The following is a 16,097-nucleotide window of genomic DNA, read 5'->3' as shown; positions in this document are numbered from 1 at the left end:
TCGAGAAAAGTGCTTCCGTAGAGTGGGAGAAAGAACACAATGTGACAGTTCGTGCGTCCATAAACGAAGCCCTGGTTAAGTATGTCGGAAAACCCTTGGACAAGTTACTGCACTACCTGGAGTTCAATCATTCTCAATTCTGCGTCCCGAGCAACGTGTCCAGCGGCTTGGCTACGCTACCTGTGTCACATGTTTATAAAAATGGGAGGAAAACTGGAATCAAAACAACTGGAGTACTTCCGACTGGGGAATCGTTGAGTGGAAAGAAAGCCTATGAAATGATGCTACCCTACTTTACAACCAATCAGATGACACCAGATCAGGTTTATTCTCTGGGAGAAAAAATGCTGAATCAGCTTTATCCAAGAACCGTTGAAATTGCCAAGAAAATTACAGGAGAAAGGAATGAGGACCAAGCGATAGAAGAGCTTAAGAAGCGTTTGGGAGATCAGAGCATGTTTTTTAATGACGAGAAGATTCCAGAAAACGAGAGCAACAAAGATGCATTCTCTAAGTGCACTAGTATGGAGGAGGCAAAAATACACTGCCCTAAACGTCATCAGGCTATGCTGACATGGTTTGGATATGTTAACTGTAAGTAGAGATAAGGAAAAGTGTGAAAAAAATGAAAAGTGAAGGATCAAAGCACTCAAACCGGTAAACATGGTAAAAAAATGCTGTTAAACGCTGTTTGTTAAAGTGTCCGCGGCTTCTAGTTGTTTAGGCACTTGCCCTATTTTTCGTTGCTTAAAAGATGCTATTTCACGCAATTTTAGGTAATTTTGGCACTGACCTGACTGTTCATAGAATTAACTGAAATATCACAATAACGGCTTAAAACGCCCGACTTTTTTCAAGTTTATCTCAATTTGTACAAAAGTGTCATTTACAATGCTCAAAAATCATCCTTGTTTGTTATGTGGCCGTGTTTTTCCCAATAAAAGACTTTTGCCCTGCCAATTTAAAGTTTAGAGCTCTCAACTAACGAAAATAAATAGAGTTACCTAAAATATCGTGACCTAGCCGCTTTAAAGCTGACGCTAAGCACCAAGTCTAACGATCATGTCCAGGCTGACGTCAGGCTTTTAGGCGCATACTTCTTGTAGCATAAAGCCACCGTCTTTCGGTAGAAAGACTGCAAATCACAAAAGAGGACACAAACCTGGCCCACATAGGAGAGCATCAACAAACTAGATTATTTCGCAAATGTCCTATTACAGTACATATACCGAAGCTTCGCTTTTATCAGTAGATGTCTTCAAAAAAAAGTCTTTTTTTTTCAGCTGATTGCTTGCATTTACCGTCATTTCCTTGTTTAGCATTATTGAGTAGTCTTGATGCGAAGACCACTCACATGTTCCATTTCACTGGTAAACATCGAAGCACTCCAAACTGCCCAGTCCAGCTGGTCGCAAACTTTAACCCGGGGACTGGTTCCCAGAGCTACCAATCCAGCAACAAAGATTGCACCAAGCCTTCAGAGTACAGGTTACCGTTCTTTATGAAGGACCTGGGTCCAAGATACAGTGCTGTCTCGGTGGCTGCACACGAGGCAAGGCCTGGGCACCATACACAGGTAATTTATTTTGTGCCTAAGTGGAGGAAGACTATCCTCAGGTCTAAAAAATGAATTTTTATGAAATATTTTTTTCCGCTAATGGTGATTGTTCAAGAATTACCGGTAGATAACGTAAAATTCCGGTTATAAGCTTATACAACTTCGCAAGGGGTTTTGGGTTGGCTTATAGACGGAGGAGCACTTGTAAATAATAAAGAAACATTTAGCCCTGTTCAGTACTGTCATTCAGCAGATGGGGGACTTATATTTTAACTGGACGTATGTTTTTGCTTCCAGGTAGTTGGGTCTATAACCAAGGGGACTTATAAGCGGGGGGCTTATAACCAGAATTTTTACGTTATATTATTTTTCCAACACTAATAAGGGGGACACTTAATCTTGTCACAAAAATTATGGGCTGTTACATAAGATGATGATATTAATAAAATTGTCAATTTTACGTAAAAGAACCCACACGCTTATCGTAAAGAGTAGGGCATGGAGTTTGTGGTCTGGTCTTTGCCCGTTGTACTGTGCTTACTGTGAAATGCTCGGAGATATTCAGATATTAGCTGTATAAGCTACTCTTCAAATCCGAGGGTAAACAAAGTGATGATGATAATGAGTGTTATGGCTACATCAAAGTGAAAACGAAAACTGGTAAACGTTTTTTTTTTCTCTTAGTTTTTTAGCATTCTGAAGTAACTATTCTTATTATATTTAAGCAAGCAGCTATATCTCAAACGGCTTAAACGTTCTCTAAGTTTTGTGCAGGTCGTTTTCGAGTTTTTTTAAACTGCATTTTTTTAACAGGGTCAGGGTTTTAAGGAATTGTTTGGCGACAAGTGTGGAGATGTTATCAGCTGGTTGAACAGTGCTTCGTACTACACCGCGTTTACAGAGGGCTGGGCTCTATACGCTGAGAATCCGCTGATCGCTGAAGAAACAGACACATATGACAACAACCCACTACAACTGTATGGCATGCTGAAATGGCAAATATGGCGGGCATTACGTCTGATGATTGACACTGGACTTCATTACAAAGGTTGCAATGCACCACTTTGTATTTTTTATCTTTTCTTATGTACTACGGATTAACATTTCATTTCTTCACAGTTTCTGATATAAACATAAAATTAGACAAAGAGTTCTTGAAAGTAAGTGTCTAATCAACAGGGTATTATACAAAGTTTATGGAGACATGTTGTGTCTCAAAACTCGATTCGCAATTTTTTTTAGATTGGTTATTAGGGGAATTCGTTTGTCAGTGGTGTAAGCCCACGATCTAGTCCTCTCTAGTCCAAGTTAGGCTAAGAAGGTCAGTCTGCAGATTTCACTTTAGACTTCCGACACAGAGAAGGGAGACTTTTGACGCCAAAAAGTGGAAGGCAACTATCTAACAGTAGTGTTACACAACTGGAATTTGAACCACCATGCAGCTTAGGACTGGAATTACAAAATCATTACCCCTACTTTGCCGCGTCCAGACATGACTTGTTTTTCTCTGATCGAGTAGTGAAACTGCGCGATAACGATCTTTGGCGCCCTTCAAAAGCTTCTTAACATGTCTAGTTGGACCTCTCGGGAAACATGATTTTCAAAACGAAGTAGCGGCAAATGTTTTACCGCCTCATGAATTTATTATATGTGAAGAATGGATAAATACATACTACTAGGATACGTGCGTGACAGTGCAATAAAGGTGCTATTGCATATAACTATTAATACATTCTTAGGTGCAAATGAATGTGCAAGTGATAATTACATAGTGCAACACCAGCAGCAATCAATAAGAGTTCCTCATATCATTAAATCTTAGGTTTCTATGGTCTTTTGTTTCAGGTATGAAACGGTGGGAAGCGTTAAAACTCTTTGCTGAAAAGGCCTGGGACACAACTGACAAGGCGGAGAAAGACGTCACACGTTACCAGAGCAACCCGGGCCAGGCCACCGCGTATATGATCGGCCAGCTTAGGATATGGCAAATGCGAAATGAAACCAAAGCGAGAATTGAAGCAAACAAAAAGATATTCAGCAAAAAGGATTTTCACTATCAGGTCCTGTCACAGGGTTCTTCGCCACTGAGTTATCTAGCCAATCACATGAAGAAGTTTGCTGATTGCGTCATCCGACCAGACTCTGATGGTTGTGAATACATCACTGGGAGCCCTTGTGACGTAGACTCTAACGTCATGGGTGCGGTTGCTAAGAAACCTGCTAAACCATTTCCAGAGCTTCGTGACTAAATGGTGAGTGTGTTGGTATAATCTTCCACCGATTTAATTATCTGCACCTTCTAACTGTAAAAAAAGCCGGCAGACACTCATCAAACCATTCTGAAAAGACATTCTGAGCATTTTAATTTACCGTCTTCTTTGTCTTTTTTTTTTTTCAGGTTTAATTTCAAATTCGAAGCGCATGATGACGTAAAGAGAAGATGAAGAACAAACTTGCCCCAGCCTTCCCTCCTTCAACTTGTGACGTCATCTCCATGTCCGTGCTCCAGCGGTCGCCGGTGGTCGCCAGATATTTTCCCGCCATGAACCAGTTGACTTTGCGAGACACCACCACGACTAGAACCGATACAGCAGGATTGCAACCGCAGACAGCTGTTTCGTCCTTATTGGGACTCTCCAGTGCGGTGTAACAAATCTACAAATGACGCCAGCTCGAAGAGCCAACGCAAATACATAGTCGTGGTGGTGTCTCGCAAAGTCAACTTTTCACGTAGTACGTTTAGCCTTGCTTTCAATTGTCTGTTACTTCATTTTATTGCCGATCAGATCTATCAGTAGATCCTACGAATAGCAGCATTATCGTTTGTGGTCCCTTGCAGATTTAGTCTTACTTTATACAATCTTTCTTTCGCTAATTTGTTAGATTACTTACAACAGTTATCCTAGAGCTTTGTACATAAAATGCTAACTGTAAGTATTTCATGAACTGAACATGGAGTCGACAAAAAAAGTAAACAGATTTCTTCATTTCATGGGTACTCCGACCGCTGTTGTAAGCTGACAACGATCTTTCAAAATGATTTTGTGACCTGAGTTGCTGCCTATAAACGGCTATTCAGGGCGAATTATATGAGAGTCGGACTTTAAAAAAAGTGACCTTGGGCTAGTGGTACTTCTGGAAATGAAGTTTTACCGACACAAAATGCAAACTTTTGATTTTATAGTCGTGTCACAGCCCGATATACTACATTTTTTTTACCTAACTAACCCACAAAACAAGCTTCTTTTCATCGTCCAGGTTGTTTCTTCAAGGATATCAAGAGATTCAGTTTCTCTTCAGGAAATCGAAACACCAAAATATTGGTGGTTTAGTGCAGGGATAAATATAGAAACTAAAGTAAGTTCAGGGGATATTCGCCTTCGTCAGTGTTACACTTGAAAAGTGCCTAATTTCCTTGGGCATGACTCGACTGAATCGTTCTATGTTTTTGGCTTTTTCTGCTAAACAGCCTCCCTCAGATGACTTTATGATTCATATCTCTGACAAATGATGATTTGCATAAAGTGAGCTATATAAAACAATATCAGATATCAAGTATAATAAACAACATATCAAGTGATTAATTTTTGCAGAGTGCTCATGAGCTAATCTTTGTTTCTCCAGAACACTCAGGAGCACATGTTTTAACACGTGTTAAGCTTAGGAACCAAGATCAACTCATGCTTATTTCTATTGATGATCCTTAACTTTTCGTTGGATGTTGGCCATGTATGCGAGTTACTAGAGCCAAAACGTTGCGCTAATTGTTTTCATAGCGAAAACTTTTTTTTAAAAGCACATGGAGTTTCCTTTCGCTATTAACAGTAATTATCTCTGCGGTTCACCAGAATATTTTGATTTCGTTGTATGCTTGCAATATTTTTTACAATTAATTCGGTGGAATCGATTTCACGGTGATGCCCTGCGGACGGACCAGTACAATGGTCAGCATAAGCATATCTAGGGTTTCGGGTTTCGGTGCACCTTAAAGGATACATCTAGTGCCAGCAAAATAAATAAGTCTTTCAATGATTAGAAAATGAAACTAAAGAAGGATAAAAGAGCAAGTTTGTTGTAAATAAACATTATTTTAGTTCTACAGCTTAGGCATGCAACCAAGACTTGAAAACCAACAAAAAACGTCGCGAACATTACAAAGGTTTTTCTAACAAAGGCACTACATGTGTGCTATTCCACACGTAAATTTTTAAAACTGAGCCATTAAAAACGGACCAAATTCTGTTGGTTTTTACGTGTTCTGTTTACACTAGCCTGTGTACAGCCGGAGTTTTTTAGCGGAGTGGGACGGCTGTTATTACACAGGCTATTTTTACAACAACCAAGAAATGTTGAAAATTTCATGTCTTAATTGTTTTTATTCCTACTTAAACGTTGTCTGTACTTGACCAGTTCTGACCTCTTAAAAAAAATTAAATTAATGGAAGCAATCTTGTAAATTCGGTAAAAATAAAATAACTAATTCTTGGCACTCACGTTGTGTGTGGTTACATACTTGGTTTTCGAACCAGTAGCTTTATTTTTAGATAGTAACTTTACCCCGTTTATATATATTGAACTTTTATACCAACGGTTTAATCCATCAAACCTCGTTAGTAGATGTGTTGTTAGCCGTTTTTTCCGGCTTCAATTTTATAGCGCTAAAAAAGTAAAACACATGAAAGAATTTGCGTGTTCTCGTGCACGACTTCGAATCAAGACGCGTTTTTTAGTCGAAGACGGGAAGTTCATTCCTCCTCGCTGAAGCCACGAGACCAGCATTTTGCTGAAGCATTAGTTTTCAATGGAAATAACACTGGGTGGGATTGACCTTGTGTTGATATTAACAACACTCAATCACTTTCTTTTCTTTCTTTCTTTTTCTTTTCTCTACTTCTAGTCAACACGGCAGAGTCCTACCCAAAGTATATCCCCAACTTTTATTATTCGTCTTAGTGAATGTGTTGTGCGTTTTCCTTTTTTTTTTTTTAAATAAAGAAAACAAAGAAGACAGGACACGTTGTTGCTATGTTTCACTTTTTTCTGTCTTTGACCTGAAAGGTGAGCCACATATCCTGTTATTCACGAGATTTGGATCCTCGCCGAGTCGTTCAGAGGTGACAACAATCTGGCCTGGAGTGGATTTGCGGAAGCGAGGAAGGTGAACAGAAACGAGAACAAAACAAGATTTAATAATTTTTGCAAAAAAAAGGATTTATCGGGAAAGAAATTAAAAATGTATTGACATTGTTAAGGGCGTTGATCAGTTAAAAAATCTTTTAAACAAATCATTTCATTAACAGTCGGCGATTACATTACATGTCACACATATTTCACCGGGCTGCATATTTACCATCTGATTCTCTTATTTAAGAAGCAAACTGTCATATTACAATTGATTTTTCTGTTTTTCATAAATACAACTGCCGCTGTAGTGTTTTACCTTGCAGGAGTCATTCTTAGCACCATTGGCGGATGTATCAAAAGCAGTGCAAATGCTTCAAAAGCGCAACTTGAGAAATTAGCGGCTTGCAGTTATTCCAGTGAAGCCAAGCGTGTGGAATTGGAGGAGTTTCTTCGCAAAGTGAAAGACACTTATTACAAAATGAACCCAAACAACGTGGTATATGATCCTGATTCAACACCCGCGTCCATCCGCCGGGATTTCCGCCCCTACAACGCGCATCCTAACGCCATTCGCGAGCGGACCAACGTCGCTCGTTCGCTTTACCGTGAAATTAATAAACTCGACAAAAACGCGGACGGTAACAATCTGACACCGCGCGAGAACAAGGCTATAGCTCAAGTGAAACACTTTTTACAAAGCAACTTTGGCGCGCCGTACGATGAGAACTACTACGCGGGAGACTGGATGCTAGGGCCCAGTACATTCTGTTGGCAACCCATTTGCAGAGTGGGCAAAGATCTCCAGGCTCATTTTACTTACCAGGAGTGGGGTATACAACCCAAGACGGTGGACGATGTGAAATTTGTAATAGACCAGTTAAAGAGGCTGAAAGATTCTTTGATGCAGTATATCGAAAACATGAAATATGGTGTAAAGGCGGGGTTTGTTCGCTCGCAGGAGGACTGCCAGTACGGACTGTACTCCATTCAGCAAGAATATCTCAAAGTTTCTCAACATGGACCCATGGGTACGTGTAGAATTCAGTTAATAGTACCCCGCGATCTTTAACAAGAAAAAGGCAGGCAACTCCCTTTTGCTAGCCATGATCAGAGGTAAAGGGTAGGATAGTAAAGGTCCCTTTCGCTTCATTTTAAGCACTATAGAACTTTGCTATCTTGAAAACTTAACACCAACTTAGTCAGTATATGGCGTAGCAGCTCTTGTAAGCTTGTAATAACACTATGCCTCTTGCTGTTGTTTTGGGGGCTAGGAAATTGTTCCTGTTTTTTTTTTATTCGCGGGTAGCGAGGCACATTTATGTGAGACCTTGCAAAATTTGCTATCCGATCCAACTTGCTGTGCATAGGTTTGGATTGCTTTGTTTGGCTTTTCTTTTCTTTTCTTTTTTAGTCGATTTGTCTGTAACCACTAACATTAATGCTAGAATGCAATTACTGGTCACTTATTAACTGACACATACCGAGACAATTTGATGAAGGTTTCAGTATTAAGGTTATAAAAGCAATACGCTGGAGCAGATTTTTTTCTTGAAAGTTGTTTTGCGTATAGTTCCAGGACACGTAGTTTCTTCTGTTGTGCTTTTCTGCTACCATGAACAACTTGTTGTTATTGTTATTTTCCTTATTTTGGCAGGAGTTTTAAATGAAACATTCACACAAGAAATGCTTGATCCAAAATGGCTGGCAAAGCTCAAGAAGAGCGCTTCCTTGGAGTGGGAAAAGGAACACAATGTGACAGTTCGAGCGTCCATAAACGAGGCCTTGGTTTCGTATGTCGGGAAACCGCTGGACAATTTACTGCAGTATCTGGAGTTCAACCATTCTCAATTCTGCGCCCCGAGCAACGTGTCCAGCGGTTTGGCTACGCTACCTGTGTCACATGTTTATAAAAACGGAAGAAAAACTAGAATCAAAACAACTGGAATACTTCCGACTGGGGAATCCTTGAGTGGAAAGAAAGCCTATGAAATGATGCTACCCTACTTTACAACCAATCAGATGACACCAGATCAGGTTTATTCTCTGGGAGAAAAAATGCTGAATCAGCTTTATCCAAGAACCGTTGAAATCGCCAAGAAAATTACAGGAAAAAGCAATGAGGACCAAGCTATAAAAGAGCTTAAGAAGCGTTTGGCAGATCAGAGCATGTTTTTTAATGACGAGAAGATTCCAGAAAACGAGAGCAACAAAGATGCATTCTCTAAGTGCACTAGTATGGAAGAAGCAAAAATTCACTGCCCTAAACGTCATCAAGCTATGCTAATTAACAATTGGTTCATGCTTTAGGGTGCTCCATCGAGTTATGGAGCACGCGGGAAGTTTGGAGAGCACGAAAGAAGCGTAAGAGTTGCCCGAGGCGATAGCCGAGGGCAACTCTAGCTTCTTGAGTGCTCTCCAAACTTCCCAAGTGCTCCATAACTCGATGGAGCACAGCTAAAAGCATGAACCAATTGTTTTATAACATTGCCGGTGGAATTGTGCCTCAAAACCGGCCGCGGGAAAAAACTGTGTTTATTGTGTGCAGTGTGAGAACATAAACTTAGCGGTCGAGCAATAAATTACACATGTACAAGTTTACACGATTGGAGCAGTTTGTGTCAAATGGCTGATAAATTGACTAAGTTTATATGGTGGCAGAGCGAAGAAAAAAAAATGACAAAAACAGCAAATACTGCTGTTGATTCTGAGACAAGTTTTCGCTAAATTAAAATTAAAATGTTTACTCCCGCGTGGAAGAAAATTAAAACAAAACAACCTCGAACAGCCGAACAGATTCCAAGGGTTAAAAGAGTCAAAGAATTCGGTTCCATGCTTAGTTTTAAGTATTTTTGTGGACCGATTTGATTTGTAATTGATGTAAATAAACATTTTTGAAAACGGTAGTTGAATGAAGCGCCCGATGAAGTTAATTTTTCCCGAGCGGCAAAATCACAACAGAGCCGTAGACGCTTTGGTGTAATGCTTAAAACGCGAAAACTTTCGTCAGGCAGCTAGTTTTTAGTGCCATCGAGCTGTTGTCATTCATGGTTGGCCCATTCTTCCACGTTAGGGCAGTAAAAAAAAATGATTTTCGTCCTTCGAGACTCGCACGTTAGTTGTTGTTGTTTGAATGAAGGAAAGCACACAAACAACTTTGACGGCAAAATCGAATTTATTTTCTCTTTCGCTCTCCGTCTCGTAATAAGAAACAGCTTACCTTGTAGCTCGTATCCTTGGGAAAATATTAAAAGGATTCACTTTTCATATTCCGAAGATAATATGTCTTCGCTTTAGCAAAACACCCGCAGCGTATGAGCTTTACTCAGTGAGATTTTCGCTCGTCGATTACGTCATCAGCGTGCTCCATCGGGATTTTGAGCACGCTTACGTATACTGAATTTGATTGCGCGGCTCTGCTAGCTATGTTATAACATGGTTTGGATATGTTAACTGTAAGTAGAAATAAGGAAAAGTGTGAAAAAATGAAAAGTGCATGAAAGATCAAAGCACTCAAACCGGTAAACATGGTAAAAAATGCTGTTAAACGCTGTTTGTTAAACTGTCCGCGGCTTCTAGTTGTTTAGGCACTTGCCCTATTTTTCTTTGCTTAAAAGATTCTATTTCACGCAATTTTAGGTAATTTCGGCACTGACCTGACTGTTCATAGCATTAACTGAAATATCACAATAGTGGCTTAAAACTGTAGAAGAACTCAAAAGAAACACAGAAACACAGAAACGGGGCTTGGATGTATATGGGCAAAATTCGAGAAGATTAAATCGGATTGTGTTCGGGTAAACTTGAAAAACGTCGGCCCGACTTTTTTCAAGTTTATCTCAATTTGTACAAAAGTGTCATTTACAATGCTCAAAAATCATCCTTGTTTGTTATGTGGCCGTGTTTTTCCCAATAAAAGACTTTTGCCCTGCCAATTTAAAGTTTAGAGCTCTCAACTAACGAAAATAAATAGAGTTACCTAAAATACCGTGACCTAGCCGCTTTAAAGCTGACTCTAAGCACAAAGTCTAACGATCATATCCAGGCTGACGTCAGGCTTTTAGGCGCATACGTCTTGTAGCATAAAGCCACCGTCTCTCGATAGAAAGACTGCAAATCACAAAAGAGGACACAAACCTGGCCCACATAGGAGAGCATCAACAAACTAGATTATTTTCCAAATGTCCTATTACAGTACATATACCGAAGCTTCGCTTTTATCAGTAGATGTCTTCAAAAAAAAGTCTTTTTTTTTCAGCTGATTGCTTGCATTTACCGTCATTTCCTTGTTTAGCATTATTGAGTAGTCTTGATGCGAAGACCACTAACATGTTCCATTTCACTGGTAAACATCGAAGCACTCCAAACTGCCCAGTCCAGCTGGTCGCAAACTTTAACCCGGGGACTGGTTCCCAGAGCTACCAATCCAGCAACAAAGATTGCACCAAGCCTTCAGAGTACAGGTTACCGTTCTTTATGAAGGACCTGGGTCCAAGATACAGTGCTGTCTCGGTGGCTGCGCACGAGGCAAGGCCTGGGCACCACACACAGGTAATTGATTTTGTGCATGAGAAGAGGAAGACTATCGTAAGGTCTAAAAAATGAATTTTTAAAAAGTATTTTTTCTGCTAATGGTGATTGTTCAAGATAACGTAAAATTCCGGTTATAAACCCTGGGCTTAAACAACTTCGCAAGGGGTTTTGGGTTGGCTTATAAACGGAGGGGCTTATATCCGAAGGAGTAGTTATAAGCAGAAGAAAAAAACCATTTCGAAACCCTTTTAAGTTAAAAATCATAATAAAGTAACATTTAGCCCTGTTTAGTACTGTTATCAGCAGATGGGGGGCTTATATTTTAATTGGATGTATGTTTTTGCTTCCAGATAGTTGGGTCTATAAACAAGGGGACTTATAAGCGAGGGGTTATAACCGGAATTTTACGGTATATAATTTTTATAACACTAATAAGGGGGACACTTAATCTTGTCACAAAAATTATGGGCTGTTACGTAAGATGATGATATTAATAAAATTGTCAATTTTACGTAAAAGAACCCACACACTTATCGTCAAGAGTAGGGCATGGAGTTCCCGGTGTTGTGGTCTGGTCTTTGCCCGTTGTACTGTGCTTACTGTGAAATGCTCGGAGATATTAGCTGTATAAGCTACTCTTCAAATCCGAGGGTAAAGAAAGTGATGATGATGATGATGATGATGATGATGATGATGATGATGATGATGATGATGAGTGTTATGGCTACATCAAAGTGAAAACGAAAACTGGTAAACGTTTTTTTTTCTCTTATTGTTTTAGCATTCTGAAGTAACTATTGTTATTATATTTAAGCATGCAGCTATATCTCTAAGTTTTGTGCAGGTCGTTTTCGGGTTTTTTTATACTGCACTGTTTTAACAGGGTCAAGGTTTTAAGGAATTGTTTGGTGACAAGTGTGGAGATGTTATCAGCTGGTTGAACAGTGCTTCATACTACACCGCGTTTACAGAGGGCTGGGCTCTATACGCTGAGAATCCGCTGATCGCTGAAGAAACAGACACATATGATAACAACCCATTGCAACTGTATGGAATGCTGAAATGGCAAATATGGCGGGCATTACGTCTGATGATTGACACTGGACTTCATTACAAAGGTTGCAAGGCACCACTTTGTATTTTTTATCCTTTCTTATGTACTACGGATTAACATTTTATTTCTTCCCAGTTTCTGATATAAACATAAAGTTAGACACAGAGTTCTTGAAAGTAAGTGTCTAATCAACAGGGTATTATACAAAGTTTATGGAGACATGTTGTGTCTCAAAACTCGGTTCATAAATTTTTTTAGATTGGTTAAGAGAATTCGTTTGTCAGTGGTGTAAGCCCACGATCTAGTCCTTTCTCGTCCAAGTTATGCTAAGAAGTTCAGTCTGCAGATGTCAATTTAGACTTCCGACACAGAGAAGAGAGACTTTTGACACCAAAATCAACTGTCAGAGATCATGGAGATATTGGGAAGTGGAAGGCAACTATCTAACAGTAGTGTTACACAAGGATTTTGAGCCACCATGCAGCTTAGGACTGGAACAAAATCATTACCCCTACTACCAGCAACAATTAATAAGAGTTCCTCATATCATTAATTCTTGGGTTTCTATGGTCTTTCGTTCCAGGTATGAAACGGTCGGAAGCGTTAAAACTCTTTGCTGAAAAGGCCTGGGACACAACTGACAAGGCGGTGAAAGACGTCACACGTTACCAGAGCAACCCGGGCCAGGCCACCGCGTACATGATCGGCCAACTTAAGATATGGCAAGTGCGAAACGAAACCAAAGCGAGAATTGAAGCAAACAAAAAGATATTCAGCGAAAAGGATTTTCACTATCAAGTCTTGTCACAGGGTTCTTCGCCACTGAGTTATCTAGCCAATCACATGAGAAAGTTTGCTGATTGCGTCATCCGACCAGACACTGATGGTTGTGAATACATCACTGGGAGCCCTTGTGACGTAGACTCTAACGTCAAGGGTACGGTTGCTAAGAAACCTGCTAAACCATTTCCAGAGCTTCGTGACTAAATGGTGAGTGTGTAAGTATAATCTTCCACCGATTTAATTATCTGCACCTTCTAACTGTAAAAAAGCCGGCAGACACTCATCAAACCGTTCTAGAAAGACATTCTGAGCATTTTAATTTACCGTCTTTTTTGTCTTTTTTTTTTTCAGGTTTAATTTCAAATTCTAAGCGCATGATGACGTAGAGAGAAGATGAACAACAAACTTGCCCCAGCCTTCCCTCCTTCAACTTGTGACGTCATCTCCGTGTCCATGCTCCAGCGGTCGCCGGTGGTCGCCAGCTATTTTCCCGCCATGAATCACTTTGCGCGCCTCACTCATTGCCGCTTACATCTTGCCTCGAAAGACTAGGATAGCGATAAATCTGTCAGAGTTTTCCGTTAGCTATACCTGCTATTTTTCAAAACAGTCAATCGAATGTTTTCAATGTCAATTGTCAAAAGACTACAACACCGGCGCTGTTCAGGCCCAGTACTCCGCTTCCAGTCAGTGCGTCCCCAGTACAAAATTCTATTCTCCCTAACTTATAAACATATATGCATTTCTTCAGACAGCTGAAAGCAAGGCTGATCGTATTACGTGAAAAGCTGACTTTGCGAGACACCACCACGACTAGAACCGATACAGCAGGATTGCAACCGCAGACAGCTGTTTCGTCCTTATTGGGACTCTTCAGTGCGGTGTAGCAAATCTAAATGACGCCAGCTTGAAGAGCCAACGCAAATACATAGTCGTGGTGGTGTCTCGCAAAGTCAACTTTTCACGTAGTACGTTCAGCCTTGCTTTCAATTGTAGCTAATTGTCTGTTACTTCATTTTATTGCCGATCAGATCTCTCAGTAGATCCCAGCATTATCGTTTGTGGTCCCTTGCAGATTTAGTCTTAATTTATACATTTCTTCTTTCGCTAATTTGTTAGATTACTTACAACAGTTATCCTAGAGCTTTGTACATAAAATGCTAACTGTAAGTATTTCATGAACTGAACATGGAGTCGACAAAAAAAGTAAACAGATTTCTTCATTTCATGGGTACTCCGACCGCTGTTGTAAGCTGACAACGATCTTTCAAAATGATTTTGTGACAGTTGCTGCCTATAAACGGCTATTCAGGGCGAATTATATGAGAGTCGGACTTTAAAAAAAGTGACCTTGGGCTAGTGGTACTTCTGGAAATGAAGTTTTACCGACACAAAATGCAAACTTTTGATTTTATAGTCGTGTCACAGCCCGATATACTACATTTTTTTTTACCTAACTAACCCACAAAACAAGCTTCTTTTCATCGTCCAGGTTGTTTCTTCAAGGATATCAAGAGATTCAGTTTCTCTTCAGGAAATCGAAACACCAAAATATTGGTGGTTTAGTGCAGGGATAAATATAGAAACTAAAGTAAGTTCAGGGGATATTCGCCTTTGTGTTACACTTGAAAAGTGCCTAATTTCCTTGGGCATGACTCGACTGAATCGTTCTATGTTTTTGGCTTTTTCTGCTAAACAGCCTCCCTCAGATGACTTTATGATTCATATCTCTGACAAATGATGATTTGCATAAAGTGAGCTATATAAAACAATATCAGATATCAAGCATAATAAACAATATATCAAGTGATTAATTTTTGCAGAGTGCTCATGAGTTAATCTTTGTTTCTCCAGAACACTCAGGAGCACATGTTTCAACACGTGTTAAGCTTAGGAACCAAGATCAACTCATGCTTATTTCTATTGATGATCCTTAACTTTTCGTTGGATGTTGGCCATGTATGCGAGTTACTAGAGCCAAAACGTTGCGCTAATTGTTTTCATAGCGAAAACTTTTTTTTAAAAGCACATGGAGTTTCCTTTCGCTATTAACAGTAATTATCTCTGCGGTTCACCAGAATATTTTGATTTCGTTGTATGCTTGCAATATTTTTTACAATTAATTCAGTGAAATTGATTTCACGGTGATACCCTGCGGACGGCCCAGTACAATGGTCAGCATAAGCATAACTAGGGTTTCGGGTTTCGGTGCACCTTAAAGGATACATCTAGTGCCAGCAAAATAAATAAGTCTTTCAATGATTAGAAAATGAAACTAAAGAAGGATAAAAAGAGCATGTTTATTGTAAATAAACATTATTTTAGTTCTACAGCTTAGGCATGCAACAAAGCCCTTGAAAACCGGCCAACAAAAAACGTCGCGAACATTACAAAGGTTTTTCTAACAAAGGCACTACATGTGTGCTATTCCACACGTACATTTTTAAAACTGAGCCATTAAAAACGGACCAAATTCTGTTGGTTTTTACGTGTTCTGTTTACACTAGCCTGTGTACAGCCGAAGGTTTTTAGCGGAGTGGGACGGCTGTACACAGGCTTTTTACAACAACCAAGAACTGTTGAAAATTTCATGTCTTAATTGTTTTTATTCCTACTTAAACGTTGTCTGTACTTGACCAGTTCTGACCTATTAAAAACAGTTAAATTAATGGAAGCAATCTTGTAAATTCGGTAAAAATAAAATAACTAATTCTTGGCACTCACGTTGTGTGTGGTTACATACTTGGTTTTCGAACCAGTAGCTTTATTTTTAGATAGTAACTTTACCCCGTTTATATATATTGAACTTTTATACCAACGGTTTAATCCATCAAACCTCGTTAGTAGATGTGTTGTTAGCCGTTTTTTCCGGCTTCAATTTTATAGCGCTAAAAAAGTAAAACACATGAAAGAATTTGCGTGTTCTCGTGCACGACTTCGAATCAAGACGCGTTTTTTAGTCGAAGACGGGAAGTTCATTCCTCCTCGCTGAAGCCACGAGACCAGCATTTTGCTGAAGCATTAGTTTTCAATGGAAATAACACTGGG

The 16,097-nt window shown here is 39.6% G+C and overlaps 2 protein-coding genes across 2 annotated transcripts in view; both read left to right on the top strand.

The window, feature by feature from the left end:
• Positions 1-6,592, top strand: part of LOC144644602 (uncharacterized) — a 9,781-nt gene extending 3,189 nt beyond the window's left edge. Inside the window, exons 3-7 of the mRNA XM_078504122.1 lie at positions 1-594; positions 1,320-1,576; positions 2,372-2,606; positions 3,404-3,810; positions 3,957-6,592. The exon at positions 1-594 is cut by the window's left edge and continues 57 nt beyond it. Coding sequence (XP_078360248.1) covers positions 1-594; positions 1,320-1,576; positions 2,372-2,606; positions 3,404-3,807 — 1,490 coding nt within the window. The 3' untranslated portion in view covers positions 3,808-3,810; positions 3,957-6,592. The remainder of the gene's footprint in view (positions 595-1,319; positions 1,577-2,371; positions 2,607-3,403; positions 3,811-3,956) is intronic.
• A 240-nt stretch (positions 6,593-6,832) lies between these two features.
• On the top strand, positions 6,833-15,412 carry LOC144644603 (uncharacterized). Its single transcript, XM_078504123.1, has 7 exons — positions 6,833-7,710; positions 8,337-8,976; positions 10,103-10,134; positions 10,974-11,230; positions 12,096-12,330; positions 12,850-13,256; positions 13,401-15,412. Exons 1-6 carry the CDS (start codon positions 7,161-7,163, stop codon positions 13,251-13,253), a joined length of 2,118 nt encoding a protein of 705 aa, XP_078360249.1. The 5' UTR covers positions 6,833-7,160; the 3' UTR covers positions 13,254-13,256; positions 13,401-15,412.
• Positions 15,413-16,097: the final 685 nt, after the last annotated feature.

This window comes from Oculina patagonica, chromosome 2, assembly GCF_052425735.1.
Source record: "Oculina patagonica isolate OP01 chromosome 2, crgOcupat, whole genome shotgun sequence".
Taxonomy (NCBI): domain Eukaryota; kingdom Metazoa; phylum Cnidaria; class Anthozoa; order Scleractinia; family Oculinidae; genus Oculina; species Oculina patagonica.
The sequence above is the reverse complement of the archived record's forward strand: the minus strand, read 5'-3'. Positions and strand labels throughout refer to the sequence as shown.

What these genes read in the sequence shown, in the direction of transcription:
- LOC144644603 (XM_078504123.1), top strand. Translation starts at nt 7,161, where the DNA reads ATGAACCCAAACAACGTGGTATATGATCCTGATTCAACACCCGCGTCC. An exon ending in TTCTCAACATGGACCCATGG is followed by an intron (nt 7,711 to 8,336) that starts GTACGTGTAGAA and finishes TTATTTTGGCAG; the next exon opens with GAGTTTTAAATGAAACATTC. An exon ending in GCTATGCTAATTAACAATTG is followed by an intron (nt 8,977 to 10,102) that starts GTTCATGCTTTA and finishes CGGCTCTGCTAG; the next exon opens with CTATGTTATAACATGGTTTG.